Source organism: Macaca thibetana, chromosome 5 (assembly GCF_024542745.1).
Source record: "Macaca thibetana thibetana isolate TM-01 chromosome 5, ASM2454274v1, whole genome shotgun sequence".
NCBI lineage: Eukaryota > Metazoa > Chordata > Mammalia > Primates > Cercopithecidae > Macaca > Macaca thibetana.
This window is the reverse complement of record NC_065582.1, coordinates 61355322-61380245: the sequence shown is the minus strand read 5'-3', so window position 1 is coordinate 61380245 and position 24924 is coordinate 61355322. Positions and strand designations below refer to the sequence as shown.

The following is a 24924-nucleotide window of genomic DNA, read 5'->3' as shown; positions in this document are numbered from 1 at the left end:
CCGCTTATTCTGATCCATAAAAGCTCTGTAGTTACACACTGTTAACATGTTAATGGCACATCTTACCAGCAACTTGCTGCACTTCCCAGTTATCAATAGAGGTTATGTAAAATACTTGGATAAGGACAGCCCGATCCAATATCGAGTTTTCTACAGAACAAAATATCTCCCAGTAGTAATTCAGCAAATTAGCTTCGAGAATGTGGGTAAAGGTATGTGTAATGTTGGATTCTGCAGATCTACCTGCAGAAAGGCAGGTAGAATTACCGTTAGGAAACACAAGCAGCCTTAGCACCATGGTAAAGGTTTTAAAAACCTGATCTGTAACTGTTACGGGTTCATTTTCTAATGCAGAGAAACTGGCTAGTACAGAGTATAGATTTAATGTGGGAGATATGCCAACTTGGAAATGCTACCCAAAGATAAAAATCTAAAGACTATCAAAATTTGCTGTTTTCTAAAATCATACATTAGAATTTTGTGAAGTCTCCTGAATGACACAAAACCAAATGAAGGGAATCAGATCAAAATTACCTGAGTAAGGCCATTTCAAGTGCCTGACAAAGATGGTCAATATTAACTTGAAAAATTAGTGTTTTCTAAGTGTTTCTGTTCATAACAATTACCTGAGGCATTCCTTACAAATAAATTCTGAGGCCCATTCTCTTTAGATTCTGGCTTAGCAGGTGGTAGGTCTGGATTGAAGGCTAAGAATCTGTACCTTAAGCAATTCTAATTATCAGGCAAGTTTGGAAAATAGGGCTAAGATGGAGAGTGTGTGGGGGGAGGGATGGGGGGCAGGGACAGGAACAATACCAGCACTGTCTGGTCCCCTCATTCAAACACTACCTGAAAAACTACCTGAGAATGAGAAACATTCAACTGAAGTTAAGGAATTATCTACAGAACACTGTTTATTTCAAGTCCAAAACATAAATTACTCATTTTTCTTAACAGACCACGTAACTTTTACTGCATGAATATTTAGGGTTTCTCTAGTCATAAGTACAGTTTATTACCAGACTTTAGGCTCGAATGATTCATATATATAGATATCAGTTTACTACAGAGGACATGTACTTTTAGCATTTTTTGTTGAGGAAATATTTTACATAAAAACACAAAGCATTTACCAGCACTCCACACCTGTCTTCAGCAGATTTGGCTGAAGATGACTTTCTACAAAGCACTCCAAGACTGAGTAGAATGTAGCATTTTACATACTTTAGCTTAGTGTTGCAGTTAAAAGTTCCCCTTTGTTTGATGGCTTCTGCATATAGCTACAAAGCAGAAGTCTTTTAACTGGCGACTTGTTAAATAAAATTGTTTTAAGTGAACTTGTCCCCAGCCCAGAACCTAAGTAGTCATAATGAAATAAAATAATTGAAATATGTGGGGCTTTTAGTAAGGGCTTTTTCAGCCTATTAAAAGAATAATTTAGTATCAGTGCAATATTCTTTTAATGCTTTGTGTTCAATACATCTAGTATAATCAGTTGGCATCAAATATAAAGTAAAAAGATGTACATTTAATATACTAATTCTTACCTGAATAATCTCAGATTTCTGGAGAATGTTCTACAAAGTGGAATTTATTCCTAAAGTTAGGCTGAATGTGGTACAATGTGTACAACTTGGTTACCCAGTGCCTGCTTTTCATTTCCAAGATTTTTCCTTGAATCAAATGCACAATCTTACAACTGTTATCATATTGCACTGGCTTACAGTTCTGTATATAAAGTCCAACTCAAGCTTATTTTGGTTTATTGTACATGCTTTATTAAAATGGTACTTGTATTTACAGTATCTGCAGAAAGAGTCCCTTCCAAGGCGCTCACACACACATTCAGACACACCCATACAGATATCCACTCCACAGCCCCATGCACCCACACCAGTGAGATGTGGAGGGTCAGACTCCTAAAATTAGGCAGCTGTTGGGGATAAGAATTGATTTTTCAATTTTTTTTAAAAGAGAAAAGCACAGGGGAATGCATTTGGCCATCACAATGCTAATTGAGTTTGTGTATATTACATATATGGCAGTTAACACTGAATATTCCTTTTACATTCTATATACACAGAATGATATCAAGGTTTTACGTTCAACAGAATATTCCAACTTCAGTCTTAATGCTGCTTGTAGTGACTTCTGAATTCATTATAGGGGCTTTCCCTAAAAATAATTCAAGTCTATGTTAAGTGAAATAAGGCACAATTAATATTGATCTGATTTAGGGAAAGGGAAGGAAAGAGAAGGGATAAAAACTGGTTTCAAATGATCTTTCTGTTGGGGAACTAGCTCTGACTTAAACCCACCTGAAATTTCTTCTTCTAATTTCCAAAGATTTATAAAGATATTTTTTTTTTCCCTGACAAAGCCAAAAACAAAAGTTTGGGAATTCACATTTTAATGTTCCAGTAGCCTAAACTACTCAAATTGATGTGTACCCCTACCTCCCCTGATCAGGTCGCCTCCCTCACCAATGGTAAAATAAAAACACAGTATGTGACAGAGGAGTCCCTTGACGTTTCTTGAGGAGATCTGTACACTTGAGTAGCAAATACATATCTGGTTGTCTTCGATACATTTTAAAAAGAAAGAAAAAGAAGAAAGGAAAGAAGGAAATGAGGAAGGAAAGAAAAGAAGTAATATTGTGACTTTCTTGCTCTTTAAAGAAATCCCTGTCTCCTTCTTTTCAGGATGATGAAGCCCCACTAGACATTACAAACAACTGCAACAAATGAGTTTGGCAGCATAAATAATGTCTAGTAATCAAATCTTCATAGTGATATTCATTTATCTTGTACACAATTTGTTGAATGTTTTTCGCAGCAGGTGAATCAAACCCAGACGCTGGACATTCTGTGAAAGGGAGTAAGAATTGCAGCTCTGAAGGCCCCTGACTTTGGTTGTTTACAAAGTTCAATCCTGTTTATTGTGATCCTTGGTATCTTCTTCATCTGTATATTCTGATGGTTCTTCTCCTGGTTTTAGGAGTCTGCCTACATAATCATATTTTTCTGAAAGATACATCAAAAGAAAATCAGTGGTGATCAAATTTGTTTCATTATTCCATTACACAGAGAAAAGGCATTTGTCTGTTTTAGAATCATATAAAATATGATACTAGAATATTATGTAAATATTCTAAAATTGCTTCACCATGGCTGGTCTTTATACACATGTAAAGCTTGAACAAAAGAAAACAGGATTAGGGAACTTACAAGGCTTGGGAATTCTTTTCAAGAGAGTGGTCTGTACCAGTGATTCTCAGTTGGATACTGCATCAGAATCACTTGGACATCTTTTGTAAAAATGAGTTAAGTCCAGGACCCATCTCAGTACCCAGCCAAACCAGAACAGTTGTTCCAAGGGACCCAGGGGTCAGATAAACAGCTGGGACAGCGTCACACAAGTGGTAAAAACTGATGTTACGAGGGCATAATAAAGGGGAACGATATTTTTTACCTACATTTCAAGTGTTAAGACCTGTAAAATCATTTTAGAATAAATTATAGTATTGAAATCAGTAATCAATTCAGTTTTAAATATAAGCCTGTATTTTAAAAAAACTAAACCTTAATGAACAAGCTTTAAAGGACTACAAGTATCACAATTTTTATGAGGCTTAGAGTTTGTAACAAGTCATTTTTTAAATATGGATTTTCAAAATAAGTATCACATGTAACAACCATATTTTTATTTAGCTATTTTTTGCAATTTCCTTTTTTGGACAAGTCTCACTATGTTGCCCAGGTTAGTACTTATACTCTTGAGCTCAAGGGATTCCCATCAGCAGCTGGGACCACAGGTGTGTGCCACTCCACTCAGCTTTAGGTATCTTTAAAAATATTATCAAATAATGATGGCAACAAAAACAGATGACATCCTTAGGCTCTTAAAGCATGTGAAATAGTATATATTTTCTTTGAACAAATATTTAATTTTCCAAAGAATCCAACAAAATAAAAATACCTTTAAACTGCATTTCCCATTCTCGAACACTCTCCATTTGTACTGCATTCAAATCTGAGAGATCATCATATTCATCTCTAAGTGCATCTTTATCTAGGCAAAATGTGGCCAGTCCTCTGGAGGCATCCCTACCAGCAAATATTCCATATGGACCCGCTGGAAAAAAGGAAAGAAATTATTTAGATCACCTAACAATATTTTAGAATGTCTCAAAGGAAAAAGTAAAAAACAAAAACAAAACAAAACAACAACAAACAAACAAAAAATCCCTCATAATTCACATTTGTATATATCCTTAATTTCAAAACATGCACAGATACTAGATGGAATAAGAGAAGAAATTTGTTGGAAATCTGCCTTTTGACCAAAGTAAAGCTTTTCACTTACATCTTAAAACCCTCAATTTCAATTACTTCAGATATCCCCAAACTTAAATTCAAAATGAAGACTGTGAGGTAATGAGGGAGAAGAAAAAACTTAAGTGGTTAGGTTTAGAAGCCAGTTTGCTTGAGAGGAAATAATGTTTACTGGTTGCTGTTAATTAATAGTGGCATCCAAAAAAAAATAAAAATAATCAACAGAACATCATGTATTATGTACAGACTCAGCTGAATTGTGAATCTGTAACAATTTTCTCTTTGCTATCCTTATGAAGTTTGTAATTCTATGAGAAAACAGACTGTATCATCTTTGTGGTCCCAGTGACTAGTTCAGTGCTCAACATGCATTTAATAAATCTTTGCTGAGTGGTTTAATAAAAAAAGACCCATATTCAAAATAAATCACCTGACTACCATAATATATATACAATGATCTATATAAACTAAGAAAAGTCATTAGGGAAAATAATAGCTCTTACTTGTCATGACTTTTGAGAAACAGAGGAAGTAGCTATAAGGAATAATTCTTCTGGACTGACACATTAAGCAATAATTAGCATTTTACCCAAGGAATTAGGTACCGTTCTCTCTGAGGAGAAATGGCATGACTGATGTGCTGACAAAAACCATTCCCACGGTCTGTCCTTGAGAATAGCAATTCGTTCATCTCTGTATCCTCAATGCCTAGCACTGTGCCTGGCATAAAGTAGGACTGAAATAATTTTCTTCCAAATGACTTAGCTGTAGTTCCAAATAAAACCAAACTCAAGATTCTGACCCTTCAAACAGATTCACTTATGGTAGGCAAAGACACTATTTTTTTTTTTTTTTTTTTTTTTTGAGACGGAGTCTTGCTCTGTCGCCCAGGCTGGGGTGCAGTGGCCGGATCTCAGCTCACTGCAAGCTCCACCTCCCGGGTTTACGCCATTCTCCTGCCTCAGCCTCCTGAGTAGCTGGGACTACAGGCGCCCGCCACCTCGCCCGGCTAGTTTTTTGTATTTTTTAGTAGAGATGGGGTTTCACCGTGTTAGCCAGGATGGTCTCGATCTCCTGACCTCGTGATCCACCCGTCTCGGCCTCCCAAAGTGCTGGGATTACAGGCTTGAGCCACCGCGCCCGGCCAAAGACACTATTATGAACAACAACAGAGTGGTGAAAAAGAGGGCTTATAAATAAAAGAACAAAGTATGTTCTGATAAGCAAACAAGCAGAAAAAAACTAGAACTTCCTTGATTTTTAAATGAGCAAAATGATTATATTCATATGTAAAAGCATTTAGGAAATTGAAAGTTATGTGTCAAAGTCTCTATACTTTCTGAGGTAGAAATTGAGGTTTCACTTAAATAGGTATCTAAGCATTTATGAGTATTAACTTGAGTTGCAAACAGCACTGTACTATAAAGTTAACCAGATGTGAAATTCATTCCCTGAAGTTTACTGCATGGAACTAGAAGTAGCATTAGCAATAATTTTAAGAGTAACATTAATAGGAATTGATAGAGTAACATGAAAGTAAAGCTAACAGTTCCAGTGAAGTACATTTTTATTCTGCTTTTCTTATTCTTATTGCATTTTCCATATTGCTACTTGGTATCACACAACTATCAACAATTATTTAATCATTGAATGGTTATACATTATCCCACTGAATGGATGTGTACCTGTAATTTATTTTATCTGTCTATTAACATAGGCTACCATTTTATACTTTCAAATGTGTCTTCTATATAAGAATATGGAATACAATTTACCACTGGCCAATATTCGTAACCTTCAAACTTTTTCTATCATCTCAACTGACATTCAAAAGGGTATTAACCAGGCTGGGTGTGGTGGCTCACGCCAACACTGTGGGAGGTGGAGGTGGGTGGATCACCTGAGGTCAGCAGTTTGAGACCAGCCTGGCCAACATGGTGAAACCTCGCCTCTACTAAAACTAAAAAAATTAGCCAGCTGTGGTGGCGTACGCCTGTAATCCCAGCTACTTGGGAGTCTGAGGCAGAATTGCTTGAATCCAGGAGATGGAGGTTGCAGTGAGTTGAGATCACGCCACTGCACTGCGGCCTGGCTGACAGAGCAAGACTCTCAAAAAAAAAAAAAAAAAAAAAAGGGTATTAACCAGTTATGTCTTTGTGTGTGCACGCACATGTGTGTGCAAAATACACGCTTTGTGGCAATGGGTGTTTTCTGGAGGACAAGGAGAGAGACAGAGACAGAGAACTAGTGTGTGTAAAAATAAAATTTCCTGAGAAACAATGACAAAAAAATATATAAACATTATGTTTACCCTTAATGCTGACTAGACCAATGCTTATAAACTTGAAAAGCAAAAAGTGAAACACCCAAAAGGAAAAATAAAACTAATAAAGGCCATAACAATCTACAAATGGAAAATGATAGTTTCAATTTTTGAAAGAATTTTCCAGCAACCTCACTTTCCTCTCAGATTTCCCAAAGTGGAAGGGACAGACTTTGCCTTCCTCACTTGGCAGATAAAAAACTGGAGCAGAGGCATTCAGTGTGATTTGCCTAAAATTACTGACAGAACTGGGAGTACTACTTCCACTTTCCTAAATCCTCCAAACAGTGTATCTCAAGAAAACACATAGAAGACTCACAAGTCCAAAGACGGAGTAACAACCAGGAAAACAGGAGCATCTTACTATTTACAAAATTTCAAGAGAATGAAGATTTTCGAATATTTATTAAATCAAAATGGAAGAGAAGTAACAAAAAAGCTCTACTCAATAGCTCTTCTTAGCATTCTATTATAGTATTTATCTCCATGGCCTGCAAACATTAATATACTTCAGGCACTTCAGAGTATAAGCCATAGAACACATTTAAATGATACAAAGAAGATAAAATCATTATAAAAACAGCAATCAGAAAGTCCTCCATCTTTGAGTATATTAATATATACCAGTGCATTCTCTAATAAATTTCTCTACCAACTTCCCTAAGAAAGCTTCAACACTGAATGAATAAAAAAAAATTTCATAAAATATGCTCTTTCTGGGGTACGGTGGGGGGGAATGATTGACTTGGTAAGAGTGAACTTGAGTCAACAGTTAATAATCCAAGCCAAATTCTAGACAAATGATGTTCTGTTGACTCTTGAACAGAAAAGAATAATTCAGTGATTAACATATTCCCCTACTGCCTAAACTATATTAAGCTGTCTTCTCCATATGTTTAGAATTTCCCTCAGGAAGCATTTAACTTCTGCAAAGGTCTTTTTGGTAATAGTTTTCTATGCTCTTTCCTGTAAGACCATTAACAAATTTTTTTGTTTTGTTTTTTGAGACAGGGTCTTACTCTGTCACCCAGGATGGAGTACAATGGCTCGATCATGGCTCAATCATATTTCACTGTATGCTCTACTTACCTGGGCTCAAGTGATCCTCCTGCCCTAACCTCCCAAATAGCTGGGACTAGAGGCATGGCCCACCAGGCCTGCCTAATTTCTTTTATTTTTTGTAGAGACAAGGTCTCACTCTGTTGCCCAGCTGATCTTGAACTCCTGGCCTCAAGCAATCCTCTTGTCTTTGCCTCCCTAAGTGTTAGAGTTACAGGCCTAAGGCACCATGCCCAGCCTTCTGTAAGGTCATTAAAGAATATAACATTAAGAACTAAAGTTGGAACTGGATAGGTTACTCTGAGGAAGGAGGATTTGAGGTCTAATAAAAGGATATTTCCCTGCATTCATAATACAATCAGGAGCTTATCTGAAAAGTCAGCAATACCTTCCCATTCCATTACCCCCTTACATAACAAACTTAAAATATTTACCAATTCTAATATTTTGGTAAGTATACTTGGCTATTCATAACATTAAAACAATAGGGAGCTACCCAAATAAACCAAATTTGAAATGGTTTAAGTCTGTTGCATGGTATAATTTATTTATTTATATTAGTATTTTTTTTGAGACAGTCACACTCTGTCACCCAGGCTGGGGTGCAGTGGTGTGATCTCAGCTTACTGTAACCTCTGCCTCCTAGGTTCAAGTGATTCTCCTGCCTCACTCAGCCTCCCAAGTAGCTGGGATTACTGGGTGTGGCACCATGCCCGGCTAATTTTAATATTGTTGGTAGAGAGGGGGTTTCACCATGTATGGTGACTAGGCTGGTCTTGAGCTCCTGACCTCAGGTGATCTGCCCACCTCAACCTCCCTGTGCCCAGCTTAATTTATTTCTAAAAAGGCTAGTTTACATAAACTGATCTGATTATTTTTTATTATTAAGGCTCATTTAGACACTAACAGTTCAGTAATAACTAGAAGAATTAAATTCTGTTGCTTTATCAAATATTAAAATATAATGCTGATCCAAAAATAGCCTCCCAATTTTAAGCAAATTCTTGCTACAAAAAATGAACAGCATTATTCAGTCAAAGCAGATACTCTGAAATGTACCTACATAACAAATATTCAAGGACATCATTTTAAAGATAAATTTTATTTCAAAGCTATTGTTAAATATACCAACATGAGGCAGGTGGATCACGAGGTCAGGAGATCGTGACCATCCTGGCTAATGTGGTGAAACCCTGCCTCTACTAAAAAATACAAAAAATTAGCCGGGCATGGTGGCAGGCGCCTTGTAGTCCCAGCTACTCGGGAGGCTGAGGCAGGAGAATGGAATGAACCTGGGAGGCAGAGCTTGCAGTGACCTGAGATCTCGCCACTGTATTCCAGCCTGGGAGACAGAGCGAGACTCTGTCTCAAAAACAAAAAAACAAAAAAAACAAAAACCAACATGATAGTATACTAGTCAGAATTCAGATTTCATTTAGTTTTTAGAGTCAATCCAACTTGTGGTCAAGGTATTTTAAAGTTCAATAAACCTATTAGTTACTGTATCCTAAAACTGCTTACTTTAATATAATCAGTTAGAATGAGGTGACATATTCTTGAAACAGCAACAACATATGTTCATTGTAAAATGTTTTAAATATTACTTTAATAAACAGAAAATTCCAGGAGGAAGTAAATAAAATATGTAGTAACAGATAATTCTGTGATTATTAGGATGATTATATAGCTACCTTAGTGTTTCTAAGGGGATATTTTAGTTATTCTCACTGTTTAAAAACCACATCTCTGAGAGATGAACTTTAATTAATTAAAGTTTATCAACAGTGCAGTTTTCAGGCCTGTTTTGACAAGTCTTTTGTGATTATAAATTCAGTAACTAATAACACTTAGTATTGCGTAATTTATTCCAAATAAGATTATAATGAGCCTATCAACAAATGAGGCAATACGTAAAAGTGATTAACTGAACTAATAAATTTTTTTATGCTTAGGTCCAGTAAGTCCCAAGACTTTTAGAGAGAATGCAGTATGGTAAAACTGAAATAAAACCTCTCAAGAAGACAGATACTTGGGTTCTAGAGGATCCACTCAACAAGTAACAATGAGCAAGTCTCAATTTCTGTAGTCCTTAGATCCCTCAAATATAAATTAGGAAAATTATTTTACCTGCCTAAAGTTGAGGCCAAACTAAATAATCTCTTGAATAGTATGACTCTATAAGAGACTGAAAATGCAATTTTGCTTCTGAAATTTGAGCTACTGTCAAAAGCTCCCAGCAACACTGTGAACTGAGCATATGGCCTTAACTCCAGGGTCCATGGGTAGGCTGGGGTAAAGACGGAAAAATTAAAACTCCAGGCCCGTGCCACTTATGGGAGTGGGGCCTGAGTTTATCCAACCCATGTAGAATGAAAATTCCAAGGTGAAAAAATAGTATGAATGCAGATATCTACAGGAATGAACACTCAAGATGACTTCAAGTATTGGGAAAAAGGGATTACTCCCCTTTTGGGGAAACATGTTGGGACAACTAGATAACCTTCTGTTAAAAAACACAACCCCTTGGGAGGCCAAGGTGGGTGGATCCCGAGGTCAGGAGCTTGAGACCAACCTGGCCAAGATGGTGAAACCCCATCTCTTATACTAAAAATACAAAAATGAGCCGGGCGCAGTGGTGGGCACCTGTAATATCGGTTACTCGAGAGGCTAAGGCAGGAGAATCGCTTGAACCCGGGAGACGGAGGTTGCAGTGAGCCGAGATGGCGCCACTGCACTCTAGCCTGGGCGGCAGAGCAAGACTCCTTCTCAAAAACAAACAAACAAACAAACAAACAAACACACACCATCCCACCAAATGTGGACTCTAATTTCACATCTTAAAGCAAAATCAATTTCAAATGGAACTAAAAAACTGAAAACATAGAGGTACTAAAAAAACTACACATTTTTAAAAACAATTTTTAAGTGCATAAAGTCTTTAAATATACTACATAACTTAGCAGCCATAAAAGATAAATTTGAATATATAAAACCAAAAATTTGTGTGGTTCAAAAAAAACACCATAAATAAGTAAAAGACAACTAAACTAGAAAAAATATTTGCAGCAAAGGCTGATTTACTTTACAAAGAACAACTAAAATTTGTAAGATCTATATGATGATTGAAAAACTGTGCCAAGGCTGGGCGCAATGGCTCATGCCTGTAATCTCAGCACTTTGGGAGGCTGCGGTGGGCAGATCACCTGAGATCAGGAGTTCGAGACCAGCCTAACCAACATGGAGAAACCCCTACTAAAAATACAAAATTAGCTGGGTGTGGTGGCACATGCTTGTAATCCCAGCTACTCGGGAGGCTGAGGCAGCAGAATCACTCGAACCCAGGAGGCAGAGGTTGCAGTGAGCTGAGATCATGTCACTGTACTCCAGCCTGGGCAACAAGAGTGAAACTCCGTCTCAAAAAAAAAAAAAAAAAAAAAAAAAAAAGAAAAACTGTGGCAAAGAATATATGAATAAGCAATTTGTAGAAAAGGAATCATAAATGACTCAACTTTTTAAAAAGAAGTCCAACCTCACTAAGTAAATGAGAAGTGTAAATGTAAACAAATATTGAGATACCATTTTAACCCAGATTGACATAGACCAAGAAGCTTAATATCACGTTTTTGGCAAGAAGTTAGAAACAGGCATTTTCATCAAGTGTAAATTGGTCTAACCTCTCTGAAGGGCAGTTCGGACACAAGAATCCAAATTAAAAATGTCCATATGCCAAGCCTCAGTAATTTTATTTCCAGGAATTTACTTGATAATCATAATTTTACACACATGTGTAAAATGACATGTACATATTTATTGCATCATGCAACAGGAGATTGAAAACAAATGTTAACGGTGGACTGTTAAATTATGACATTCATATAACAGAACGTTAAGAACGTTATGCATGTATTTAAAAGAATAAGATGGTTCTCTATACTGATGTGAAAGGCTCTTGTGATATTAAAATATTGTGAAGCGTATGCATAGTATACTATAATTAGAGTGGGGGGAAAGGAAGATATCCACACGCTTGTACTTGCACTGAAAATAGCTCTAGAACAATACATATACTGGTCCTTTGCCTCTTTGGAAGGGAACCTGGTGGCTGGGAGTAGTTGTGGGAAACAGACTTATTTTTCACTGTATATCCTTTTGAATTTTCTATTTTGAGCATGTATTACTTAATTTAAAAAATCATTGTTTTAACTTACGTGAGGCCCTATTTCACAACACACCCAAACCACTTTACAGGGCCACTTTCACAACTTAGGGCTCATAGAATTTTACAGGAAATACTCCAAAATTAAAAAAAGTAATTACTGAAGATAATAAGGTCACAATAAAAAATATAAACTACATGAAGAAACAAACCATCATAGAGGAGTGAGCACATATAACAGGAGAACTGGCATTCCAAGAATAAATAGAAGCAGATTAAAGAACTAAAGTAAATTTGCTTAAAATTATTAAGAAACAGTACATAAGGAAAGATTAAGAGACATTAAGAATAGATAAAAACCTAATGTATATCTACTAACAGTTCCAGAGGAAGGAACAGAGATAATGGAGGAGGCAATAAGTAACAGCAAATTTTCTGGGGGAAAAAAAAAAAAGGACAATTATGTCCAGACTTGAGTAGACTTTGGTACATGGTAAATAAAATCAAAACCACACCTGGACAAATCCTAGTAAAAGAGGAAAACCCCAAAGACAAAAAGATCTCAACTACAACCAAAGGGAAGAAACAGATTAACAAGAGTAAAGACAAACTACAAGCCGACTCCCCACCAAGTGGAAGACAAAAGAGCTGAGGTAAAATAAGGTCAATGTACACTTTTTTTTGAGACGGGGTCTCGCTGTGTCACCCAGGTTGAGTGCAGTGGTGTGATGAAGGCTCACTGATCTTCTGGGCTCAAGCAATCTTACTACCTCAGACTCTTGAGTAGCTGGGACCACAGGTGCATGCCACTATGCCTGGCCAATTTTTTATATTTTTGTAAGAGACAGGGTCTCGGCCATATTGCCCAGGCTAGTCTTGAACTGCTGGGCTCAAGCAGTCTTCCCACCTTGGTCTCCCCAAAATGGTAGGATTATAGGTGTGAGCCACTGTGCCTGGCCCACTCTCCAATTTTATATTCTAAACCCAAACTATTATTCCTGAGTGAGGACAAACAAAAAAATTTTTCCTGCCAGTGAAAAACTATAGGACATACCTCACTAAAATAAAAAGTGAACTCCAAACCAAGAAATGAGATGCAAGAAACAACAGTAAATTAAAAAATGATAACCATGCTGGTAAATTTAAACAAGAACTATTTTAAAAAGATAATTTCATCAATTTTGGGGTGGACTTTGAAAAAATATAGTGAAACTAAAGTCTAATAGTGATACTGTGGAAAACAGGATGGGGGAGGAATCAGAGTTAAAGCTTTCTAACCAGGGCCTCAACATAAGACTATGTACAATGCAGGGGATACTATCCATATTTGTAGTCATGGCAGTTTTGCTTATTTATTAAGAAATAATCTGTCAAATGTCAGTAAAGTATCTTAAAGAGGCAGCTTTTTCTAATTCACACTAAAATGATGTTTGGCTAAAATTCTTATATTATTCAAAAGCATAGGATAGTCAGCTATAGCAAAAACTTAAGGAAATCACCAAAAGGATAGAAATAGAATACATCGACATCAGTAGAGGGGAGAAAATGGAAGAAATAAATCAGTCTGAGAAGGAAAAATAGTGGGAAGAGAGGCAAAGAAAAGTAAGGTGAAGAGAAATCACAAAATAAGATGATAGAAATAAACCTAAATATACCAGTAATCACAAAACATATACACTAATTAAGCTATTAAAGGACACAGTGCTAATATTAGATTTAATGAAAAAATCCAGCTATATGTCATTAATGTGAGAAGAATAAAACAACACAGATTGACTAAAAGTAAAGGGATGGAAAATGAAATATTGTGTTAATACTAATCAGATAAAGGCTGCAGCCAAATCTGAAAATCAACAGTATTAAAGATGTTTCTAATATGATCAGTTCTAGATCTACTGCTAGATGGCTTTGCTCAGTATAGTAGGCATAGTAATAATCTCACTTCAGAACATTCTCATACCCAGTCTTTGTATGGCTGGCTTTGTTAGGTTTTTGCTGAAATGTCAAGTCCTTTTTCTTGACAATTTAACACAAAAAAGGTAACCTTGCTTAGCCACTTAATCTAAATAAAGTCCTTTGTTATCCTCTATTCCCATTCTATTAATTTCTTTTACAGCATGTTTAATTACAGATTATAATTACATACTGAAATCCTTGTTTACTGCCTGTCTTCCTTAATAGACTATTAACTCCATGAGGATAGGAAAACATCTGTTTTGAAGACTCAGTTAACTCAATTTCTCATATCTTAAGGTTTTACTGTAATGAAATCCAGGGAAGTCTTTCTCAGTATTTAAAAACGGAGCTGAAATCCTATTATTAAAGATCCTGAGGCTGGATATAGGCTCCAAAAGAATACAGGAGTTACACAGTCAGGTCTGTCATGAGTGCACAGGGAAAGGAGTGGTCTATGTCAGAGTGTTGAAAAAATAATTAAAAGAATTTGAATGGCTAATTCCAGATGTTATTAAATCTACTCCTTTCTTCCACCCTGAATAATAGCTTCCAGTTTCAACCTATCCTTTTATAATATGCTTTAGTATTTAACACAAATACAATGCCCTCAAAGATTAAAAACAATGGGATGATGTTGAATTCAGAGCCAACTAAGTATAACTAGTAGAAATTTGAGCAGAATATAAAAAAACCATCAGAAAACCTGGCTAATCCTTTTATCTCACTGGTAGGTAACAGAAGCATATGGGCATTAGCCCAAACAACAAAGCCAGTTGGCTTCAAAGCAAGAAGCTGGGATGAGGTGGGTAGTGTCAACTTTAGGACATCCATGAAGAAATAGGTAAGATTGGGTCCGGTTTTTGTGATGCAACTCTGCAAACATAGAGTTTCCAATTCTGCAAACTAAACTATTAAATAAAAGTGAACATATTGAAGATAAAGTTTAAAATGGAGGAAAAACACTTCAAGGTACATGTGTTTTTTTCCCCAACCTCCTAAATATTAGGCATCTCATGGGGTTCTTCTTATGTGACTTTTTTCTTTCAGTGGAACTTAAAAGGTAAGTTGGAAAAAATATAGCTTTGGTATATGTCAAAGAATACTCTACCTGGGATAAGGGAGCAGCAGTGTTATAAGTTTCAACAACGCGAGATAAACTATCAAAAAGGTCAAGTGTATAATTTTTTGCCATTCCAAAAAAATAAAACCACTGTTTTAGTAAAGTTCCACAGCAGTAATATTAAATCAAAGTGTTAAAAATTATACTAGCTGTTTGAGTCTTCAAAACTTATGATTCTGTAAACATGTGAAACTGAATAGACTATGTTATGATACAATGGGAAGGATTGAAGCTATGAAAACCCGGATTTAATTCTTAGTGTTGCCACCTACTAGATATGTGGCTTTGGGCAATCTCATAGGGCTGTTTGAAAATCAGAGATACTAAGCTCAATAAATGAAGTTTCCTCCTCCTCCTCCGACCTTTAGAATCAGTATTTTCAACAACTCTCTGGGAAGACAGAAATACTCTAAAAGGTGCCTTGTTAGTGCAACAGGTGGCACGCCAGTCTCACAATCTGAAAAAAACCTAAGTGCACCGTCCAAAACGGTAGCCATGGGGGTGCTGAGCACTTTATATGTGGCTGGTGTTACTAAAGAACTCAAGTTTTAATTATATCTAATTTTAATTAATTTACATTTAATTAACCACTTGGGGCCACCATTTTTTTGAGAGAGAGTCTCATTCTGTCATCCAGGCTGGAGTGCAACGGCACGATCTCAGCTCACTGCAACCTCCACCTCCTGGGTTCGACTGATTCTCTTGCCTCTGCCTCCCGAGTAGCTGGGATTACAGGCACCCACCATCATGCCCGGCTAATTAGAAACAGGGTTTCACCATGTTGGCCAGGCTGGTCTCGAACTTCTGACCTCAGGTGATCTGCCCACCTTGGCCTCTCAAAGTTCTGGGATTAAGGTGTTAGCCACCGTGCCTGGCCTTTATTTATTTATTTAATTTTTTTTTTTTTAGTAGAGCTGGGGTTTCACCATGTTTTCCAGTCTGGTCTCAAACTCCTGACCTCATGTGATCTGCTTGCCTTGGCTTCCCGAAGTGCTGGGATTACACATGTGAGCCACCATGCCTGGCCGAAAGCATGTTTTTTTGAGGCTTTATATCCTTGGATTTAGGGGAACCAGGGAAGGGTATGCAGAAAAACAACAGTAAGATTCTCTACAAGTTATGCTTGGTGAGTTAGAAAAATAAAAGATTCTCTACAAGTTTATCACAGGATGCAGTTTACTAGAAATAGTATAGATAAGCTTTGTGGTAATATCCATCTGGATTTATCAGACATACATGTGATCCAAGCCAATCTACCTAAAATACCTAAACCTCAGATTCTCCATCTGTAGAGCAGCAATACTTACCAACTTCACTGAGGAATTATGGAGATAAAAAAATTAATGGATGCTTAACAAATCTGGTTTTCTTTCTCCTCCAATATTCAGTTTTACATGACCAAACTTTCCTCACATGCTGGCCAAGCGCCTAATCTGTTACTAAATTTAATACTTGCAAATACAGTTAATGCCAACTGTTTGCCAAAATGTGTATACTCCACCAAATTTATTGTCAATATTTAATTAAGAGTCTGAACTTTAAAAATGTATGTCTAAAAATAAACATATGTTCAGCATTATGGAAAAATCTCACAAAATTTAATCCTAAAACCATTACTGTGAAATTAGAGTAGATATTGGTTAGGCACAGAAACTAACAATTACTGCTTCTGAATTATTCTGCTACAAAACTGCTTAATTTATGAGGATGAAAATAATTAAAAGCAAAACTGAACTTGTATCTGTTTTATAGCCAGAAATTTGGCTTTAAGATTTTTTGAAAAGTACTACTTATTACATTTTCTATTAATATGCAATATCAACATATTCTGAGCCCATAAAATGATCTGGCTTTCTTTAAGGTTCCTTTCAATAATAAAATATTCAAATATCTGTTAGGCTGTTGATTAACTGTAGAATACTAACTGTATATCACTCTTAGGTTGTTCATCAGAACCTAGGAACTGGCAGAAACTAATCTAAAACTGACTTCTCCATTGTAATCTCAAGAGCCTCCCTCAGTGCACTTACCATAAAAAAGCAATCTACCACCTATGACTCTTAATTTTTATTATTTTTTTTAATACAGAGTCTCTCTGTCGCCCAGGCTGGAGTGCAATGGGGCAATGTCGGCTCACTGCAACCCCTACCTCCTGGGTTCCAGCAATTCTCTCTGCCTCCGCCTCCCGAGTAGCTGGTATTACGGGCACCCGCCACCACACCTGGCTGATTTTCTCGTATTTTTAGTAGAGACGAGGTTTTGCCATGTTGGCCAGGATGGTTTCGAACTCCTGACCTCTGGTGATCCACCCGCCTCGGCCTCCCAAAGCGCTGGGATTACAGGCGTGAGCCACCGCGCCTGGCTTTAATTTTTAATTTCTATCACAGAACAAACATTTGCCTCTGGAGGCTGCCAAACTGTCTCTATGACTGTCTCTCCTAGCTATTTTCAGATACTGCCAAGGCATAATGTGTGAGGACTAATACAATTCTTTGTACTAATACTTTGTTTTCTTCAGTGGCAGTTCAGACAGAGGGTACAAAAGCTGATCTTTCAGCTGGGTAAGGTCTATATTAAAAATTTAAACCTGTACAGGATTTCTAATCACTTAACACACATTTTAATACTAATGGGGAAAAAGCTTGAACTAGGTATAAAATGCTGTGTAAATCCTTGATTTAAAAAAAGTTTACTTCACTTGGCCTGTTTAAATACTGTACTTTGGCCCTGCTCTCTTGTCCCACGTGTGCTTAAGTAAACAAAAACGTATTAACCATTTCAGCTGATATAAGATTTCAGTAGACACCTTGTGTTCACATTTATATAACTAGAAGCAAAAACTCTGTAAGCTATGTATTCACTTGGTTGGATTAAATGTGTATATATACACAGAAGTACAAACAACTAAGAAATAAATTACATAATTCAACAATAAAAATCTCCTATTTCTTATCTCTAGTCCAATGAACAAACTACAAACCAAAGCACTTCTAAAATATCTTCCAGCTACCAACCACTGAAATCAGAAGTATATATTTTTAAGTGTCAATAAATCTCAAACACTTAGAGATTAAATTAAGGAGAAAACCAGCTTATTTCCAGACTGCCAACCCTGTGACTTTAAGGCTTGGATGTACTCTCTCCAATACCAGGTCACTTTAGGTCTCTAATTTAATTATTTATTCTTATTGTAGTCACCACTTTTCTTTTTTTAAAGCTTAGTACTAATCAGTGCACAACCAGGATGTACAGTGTTGCTCAACTCTATGATATACCAACAGGTTCCATGAGTCTGGAGTTTATTAACATAATCCAAAATGTATGCTATAACCACACTGTAAAACAAGGGCCTCTAAATCAACTACCCTACACAAAGTTCTCTGAAAACAAATTTCTAAAAATCTTTAACTTGCATAACTGGCACATGGGGTTATGAATCTACGACTCTTCTAAGTTTTTTCTCCTCAGTTCTGCTAAGTGAAAACACAAGTCATTATCAACGTGTACTTGAAAAGCAGAAAAAAAAAAAGAAAAAAGAAACGAGAGACATGCCTGCTGGGTATAGGAGCTCCACCCCCAAAACTCAGGGCGAATATCCTTACCAGTCTTTAATAAGCTCTGCATTCTGGTCTGTCCTCATCCCACATACCTTGTTAATCATGGAAAGCAACTCCGAACTAAAACTGGTTTAAAAAGAGTCCGAGGTGTTGCTTATTCGTCCGGACTTCAGAGACTGGAGGGTTGGGACTTTACATGCCCCTAAACGTGGCCTTACGGAGAGCAATACAGCGAGGGAAAAAGGAGATCAGTGGCCAAAAAAAAAAAAAAAAAAAAAAAAAGGAGCGTGGGGCGGGGGCAAGGAAAAGAAAGCTGTGAATTACAGAGAGTAAAACTTTAGTTTAGGTCCCAACTTCAGAAATCTCCCTTCCCTGGTGCCCCAACCACCCCAGGAATTAGGAGACTCAAAAGAGGTTAAGGGCCAGCGCTGATCGGTGACAAATGTAACGATTTTGAAAAATCCAGCCAAAAAAAAAAAAAAAAAAAAAAAAAAGACTGCGAGGAGAAATGGCATGGAAGAAAGATGAATGCTGAGAGCTGGTCGCTGGGGCGCCAGCGGGGACCCTGGTTTCGGGAGAAGAGCTGGAGGTGCCCGCAGCTGCGGGGGGGCGGTGTATGCGTAGGGGCGGGGCGGGCCGTCCCAGGTGCGGCGGCCGAGGCGCGGGGGTCCAGGCGACTAGAAGGCTGGGCAAACTAACCCGGTGCCCAGAGGCCTCCCCGTCCGAAGGGGGTCGTGCTTGAGCTGTAGTGGGTCCTTCCCCTCCCCTTCCAACTCCTCACCCGGGCCGTAGAACTTGCTGCCTTTGGTCACGTCGAAGACTTTCCCATTGACCGCGAGCAGGATGCGCGGGTTGCGGGACCCGTCGTACTGGCGCAGCTGCTCCAAACTGAAGTCCCGCTTCTTCATGCGAGGCAGAGAGGCAGCGGGGCTCTCCTCGCCCGCCCCGGCCCCGGTCCCCAGACCCCGCCGCCCCCAGCGCACCCACAGCCGGTAGGCCCCCAGCAGCACCAGCGCCACCAGCGCCACGTTCAGCAGCATCTCCCCGCCCCCCGTCAGAAGCGCCAACGCCGCCGCCGCCCAGCCGCCCCCTTCCGCTGCCGCTCCCGCGCCGCCCGGACTCTCGCTGCCGCCGTCGCTGCTGCTCTCGCTGCCACTCCCCAGGGTGCCTAGCTTCACGTCCCCATCACCCGCCGCCATCACTGCCCGCCAGCGCCTTCCTCCTCCTCCCCGCCCCCTGCCCTCCCCAACCCCACGGCCGGCCCCGCCCATCTGGGGGCCTCCCAGCCAATAACGTGAGGAGAGGGGGGCGGGGTCAGGGCCGCTCCTGATTGGGTGTTGACGGGGTAACGTTGTCTCGGATCTCTCCCGCCGCCTCCCTTCTTTCGCTGGCCGCGCACGCGTGCGACGCCCCGCCCACCTCGCCCCACACTTCCCTGCTCTAGCTGCAAGCCTCCGCTAGGTTAAGTAGACGAGGGGGGCGGGTCTGAAGAGAAGATGCTACGGCGGCCGCTCGGACGCTCTTGGGCGGGGCGAGACCACAGCGCGTGCGCCGGCTCCTGAGCGCCACGCGCTCTCCTCTTGCTCCGTAACCCCTACGGGAGGCACGCCCCTCCAGTTCCCTGGCTCTGCGCGTGCGCCCGGGAATCGCTTCGCTTCCCAGGCCTGGGTTCGCGTCCGCAAACTCCCGCCTTCTTGCGCTCGCTCCGCCCGGGAGCTTCACGTGCGCCTTGGCGGCTACGGCGGGGGCAGATCCGGGCGGGACGCCTGGCGGAGGACAGGTGGCTTGTGGGAGGCTGGGGCATAGTTGAGCTGCAAGGCGCAAACCCATGAGGGGCATCTGCTTTTTCCCAGGGCGCTGTGGCGTTTTTCGGGAAACCGGCAGCTTGGGCGCGCAGACCGGGAAGCGGCGAGAAGTTTTGGCGACGAGCTCGGGTCTTCCTGGAACGGAGAGAAAGCACGGAGCCCGCACCGGGCTTCTCTGGCATCGGCAGTCTACGTGCTCCTCGCCCTGGCACCGAGCAGCCACTCCCCGCTGGGTTTGGCCAAGGCTGCTCTTGTAGAATTTTAAAGGATTTAGAGTCTCGTTATTCCTTGAATCATAATCTCTGCGGCCGTAGGGAAGTGGACAGGTTGAGGTCGTCTTTCTATTCGTCATTCACTCTTATTTGCAGATTCTGTTTTATGTACTTGGGACGACTCACACCTTAAAATTCTGGTGTGAAAAAGTGACCTCTGAAGTCTCACGCACTCGACTCGTTTGACGTGTTCTCTCTTGCCCTTGTCTGTTGTCTTGAGTCTCATAGGATAGGTTTGAACCTTTCACTGTCGGTTTTGGAGGAGCCACTGAGGATACTGATGGGGCAAGTGACAGGGTCGATACTCTTGTAGAGAGGTTATATAGCAGCCAGATGTCTGAAGGATTAGAGGCAGGGGAAAGAGTGGGAAATCAGTAGGCTAGGGTATTTGTGCATGAGGTGAGGAGACTCAGAGCTAGTGGAGATATTAGAGCAGGGGTTGGCAAACATTTTTTGTAAAGGGCCCGATTATATTTTAAGTCTCTGCCTTGAACTACTCAACTCTACCTTATAACGAGAAAGCAGCCATAGACAATACTTGAATGAGTGCGGCTGTGTTCCAATAAAACTATGGACATTGAACTTTTTTTTTTTTGAGACGAGTCTCGCTGTGTTGCCCAGGCTGGAGTGCAGTGGCCGGATCTCCGCTCACTGCAAGCTCCGCCTCCCGGGTTTACGCCATTCTCCTGCCTCAGCCTACTGAGTAGCTGGGACTTACAGGCGCCCGCCACCTCGCCCGGCTAGTTTTTTTTTTTTTTTTTGGTAGAGACGGGGTGTCACTGTGTTAGCCAGGATGGTCTCGATCTCCTGACCTCGTGATCAGCCTGTCTCGGCCTCCCAAAGTGCTGGGATTACAGGCTTGAGCCACGGCGTCCGGCCGACATTGAACTTTTAGTATAATTTCAGGTATGAAATATTCTTTTGATTTTTAAAAAATCATTTAAATATGTAAAAACTTCTATTTTTTAGTCCTGGAGAGGTGTAGAAACAACTTATGAGCCATATTGCTGAGCCCTACATTAGAGGTACTTGAGGGGAGTGACACAATTGGTAATGAATAACCATATACTCTATCCTTCAATATGGAACACTTTTGGAAGTAAAGTGGGGCATTAATAATCATAGCCAGAGAACAGGAGTTAAATCAGTTTATGCCAGGCAAACCTAAAGGAATAATCACCTTAAGGTTAAGGGTTAGGAGAAGTCAAAATTGCTTTAGGACTTAGTAACAGAAAATGGGAGGTGCCAGTGAAGGAAATAGGAAGATAAAGAAGAAACTGGTTTTGAGGAGAAGATAGCTATAGCAGTCCCAAGAGCCATATACAGTTGGAACAACATTGATAGGAAAGAAGAAAGCATCCCAGAAGCAGGCCACTCCTTATATCTTATTGACCAGAACTGGGCTATTAGCTGTCCCTAAAGCAGTAACAGACAAGGAGCATGGGACATCCATGATTGCCTAGTGTTTATCTGACTTTTCTAGTTCTTATTCAGGACTGTGTTGAGCATTGCTGGACATTTACCATCTCTAATTCCTTCCAACTAAATGTCAGTAGCACACCTCAGGCATTGTGACACCATAAAGCAACCCTTCTCCGTTCCCACCCACCAGAGGTGTGCTACTGGTTGAGAACCACTAGCTTAGAACCTCAGGATTTACTTTGGGGCTGAATTATGTGTGTGTAGGTTTCTTTTCCAATTGGTTTGGAGGGAAGAGAGGAATTGGACAGTATTAAAGTTCTGTTGTCAAGGAAGTGAGGTGGGGAATGTTGGGTAGCTAACCAACATTGGCTGCCATGTGAAGTAAAAAGTTTTCCTTTATACCCTTGATAAAATAGTGTCTTGACTTCTTCACACTTGAAGCCTCCCGGAAACCCCAGCTTTTTTGATTCTCATTGTAAGCCCCTTGAACTGGACTAATTGGGAGTTCTTATTTTCCACTGTAAGTAACAAGCTCTTGTCCCAATAGGATACACCTGTTTTGAGTACTGCACTAACTTTCCGATTGGTGACTTGCTGTGAGTCTTTTCCTATTTCATTCCCACACGAAGAGACTAGACCTGTGTTCTGATTTCCTTTGTTCAGACACCAATCTCCAGGGGTGCTCTGTAATTTAAAGAGGACAACTCAGAAAGCTCAGTTTGCACTCAAGGGCCTCTGTAAGTCCCTTCCCTGCCTTCCCGTTCTCCAGCAAACAATCCCTTGGATACCCTCTATTAATGATGCATTTCCCCTTACAATACCTAGTCCCTTGCCCCATATATGCTATGTGCATTCCCCACTCTAGGACTTGACTCGTGCTATTTTCTCACTGAGCATGCCCTTCTTATTTCCAACGATACAAATTCCATTGCCTTTCCATTCTTTTAATTCTACCTCCACCTGAGGCCTCTATCAGCCCACATTAACCTATCTTCCTTGAATTTCTATGTGTTCCTTGTCTGTACCACCCATTTTGGCCTTTCATTTTATGCTCTTCTTGACTATTCTGTTATTGAAACTGTGCTTTAGATCCCTCTACTTTTCTCTGTGGATGCTTTTTTTTTTTTTTTTTTTTTTTGGGACTTCTTTCTACCCTCCTTTTCCTCTTACATCCTACCTTGCCTAGAGGATATCTTGAAGAATCCGTCATCTACATTCTTTTCTCCTATTGTTAGCTTTTTCCCCCTGACACTTCATCTATTTACTGATTTACTTGTAATCTCTTCTCTGGAAGATATTAGTACTAGCCATAAAATATTTCTATTTCTTTTTCCACACACATAGTAATTTGGATTTCCCTACTCCTTTTACCTCAAGAGTGGCCAATGAAATGTGATTGGAAGTGACTTGTGTCATTTCCAAATAAAAGCTTTAAGAGCCTGTGAACATTTATCCTGCTCTCTTTCTGCCGACAGTGATGAAATATTTTAATTATCTATTGTTCCATGACAAAGCACCTTAAATCTTAATGGTTTAAAGCAGTCACCATTTTATTATCTGTTAACGGTTTTGTGGGTTGACTAGGCTCATGGGCGGTTGTCTAATCTTACTTAGGGTCTCTCGTGGTTCCAGCCTGGTATTGTCTGGGGCTGGAGTTTTTGGAGGCTCAAGTGGGTTGATAGAGTAGCTGAGCTCTACCCATGCGGTTCCAAAGACTCTGATTCGCATGGCTTCTTCAGCAGAGTAGCCTGACTTCATGCATGGTGGCTTAGGATTCGCAAATGCAAAAAAGCAAAAACTTCCAGGTTTTGTAAGTCTTAGGTCTGGAAATGACATATTGTATTGGTAAAAGCAGTCACAGGGCCAGCTCAATTTTAAGGGGAGAGGAAATAAACACTTGATAGGGGTGGAGGGAGAGTGACAAAGAATTTGTGGCCATCTTTATTTATTACAAACATTTTTGTCAACCACAGAGTTCCAAGAAAATGTGGCCATCTTTAATCACTACTCCAATGATGTTTCAAATTGTGTGGGCTTCCTTCAGCCAGGGTCTCGGAGACAGGACAAAGTGGAAAATGGCTCCCTGCTAACCCATACATAGGTATATGAATAAGAAATACATCTCTGCTGTCCTGAGTCACTTAGCTCTTTGGAGTTGTTTGGTATCAACTTTTGCACACTAATAGAAAAATTGGTACTGGCAATAGGGTGGGGCTATAACAAAAATCTAAAATATGAGTCACTGACATATATAATAATTGTGTTAGAAATATTAGTGGTTGGTTGGTAGGCAGCATCCAGCTTTGACTCACTTATGCATTTCCCAGTGAACCTAGCTCAGAAGTTTGCACCATGATATTCAATAAATCTTAAATATGAGAGATTGTTTCTTGTAATTTTTCCCTATTTTAGGGAAAAACATTTTTTTTCCCCATATCACATGTTTCTTGAAACATGGAGTGCCATGAACATATTATTTGATGCTCTGTTCCAGGGCCACCAGTGAGTTTACTGACATGTAAGTTTGGCTCCTGGACAGCCCACCTTCTTCCTCTCCACTTTTTCTTGGGAGCCATCCTGATCATGGAAAGTGTGCTTTCTCCTCTGCTACCTCACACAAGTTTTAAAAGAGCTTGTTTCTGCCAAGGGAGGCTTGGGGTAAGCCGAACAGCGTCAGCTCCCTGGGGGAAGGGAAATTTCAGGTTTGGAGCTAAGTTCACTTCCAGGGAGTGACAAAGCCTGTTTGAACTTTAATTCACAGAGTAAAAGAGTTCAGTGTTGGCCATTCATGACTTTGGACTTTAACATGAAGTTGGTAGTGATTACTTTGGGCTATAATTTAGAGTGATTTAATCTCTGAACTTTTAATTTCTCTCTGGACAATTAATACTGGGAGAGGGTCAAAATCAAATTGAGAACA

The 24924-nt window shown here is 39.6% G+C and overlaps 1 protein-coding gene and 1 long non-coding RNA gene across 8 annotated transcripts in view; one reads left to right on the top strand and one right to left on the bottom strand.

Annotated features, from left to right (window-relative positions):
• Nucleotides 1-891: 891 nt before the first annotated feature.
• PGRMC2 (progesterone receptor membrane component 2) lies at nt 892-20126 on the bottom strand. Its single transcript, XM_050791537.1, has 3 exons — nt 19287-20126; nt 3979-4134; nt 892-3023 (listed from the first exon to the last, which is right to left on the bottom strand). Exons 1-3 carry the CDS (start codon nt 19774-19776, stop codon nt 2926-2928), a joined length of 744 nt encoding a protein of 247 aa, XP_050647494.1. The 5' UTR covers nt 19777-20126; the 3' UTR covers nt 892-2925.
• Nucleotides 20127-21357: 1231 nt separating this feature from the next.
• LOC126955205 (uncharacterized) overlaps nt 21358-24924 on the top strand; it is a 184756-nt gene continuing 181189 nt past the window's right edge. For 5 of the 7 annotated variants that reach the window (XR_007725839.1, XR_007725843.1, XR_007725840.1 and 2 more), the window contains exons 1-2: nt 21358-24105; nt 24499-24662. This is a non-coding gene — a long non-coding RNA (uncharacterized LOC126955205). The remainder of the gene's footprint in view (nt 24106-24498; nt 24663-24924) is intronic. The other 2 variants (XR_007725842.1, XR_007725844.1) reach the window with 2 other exon arrangements.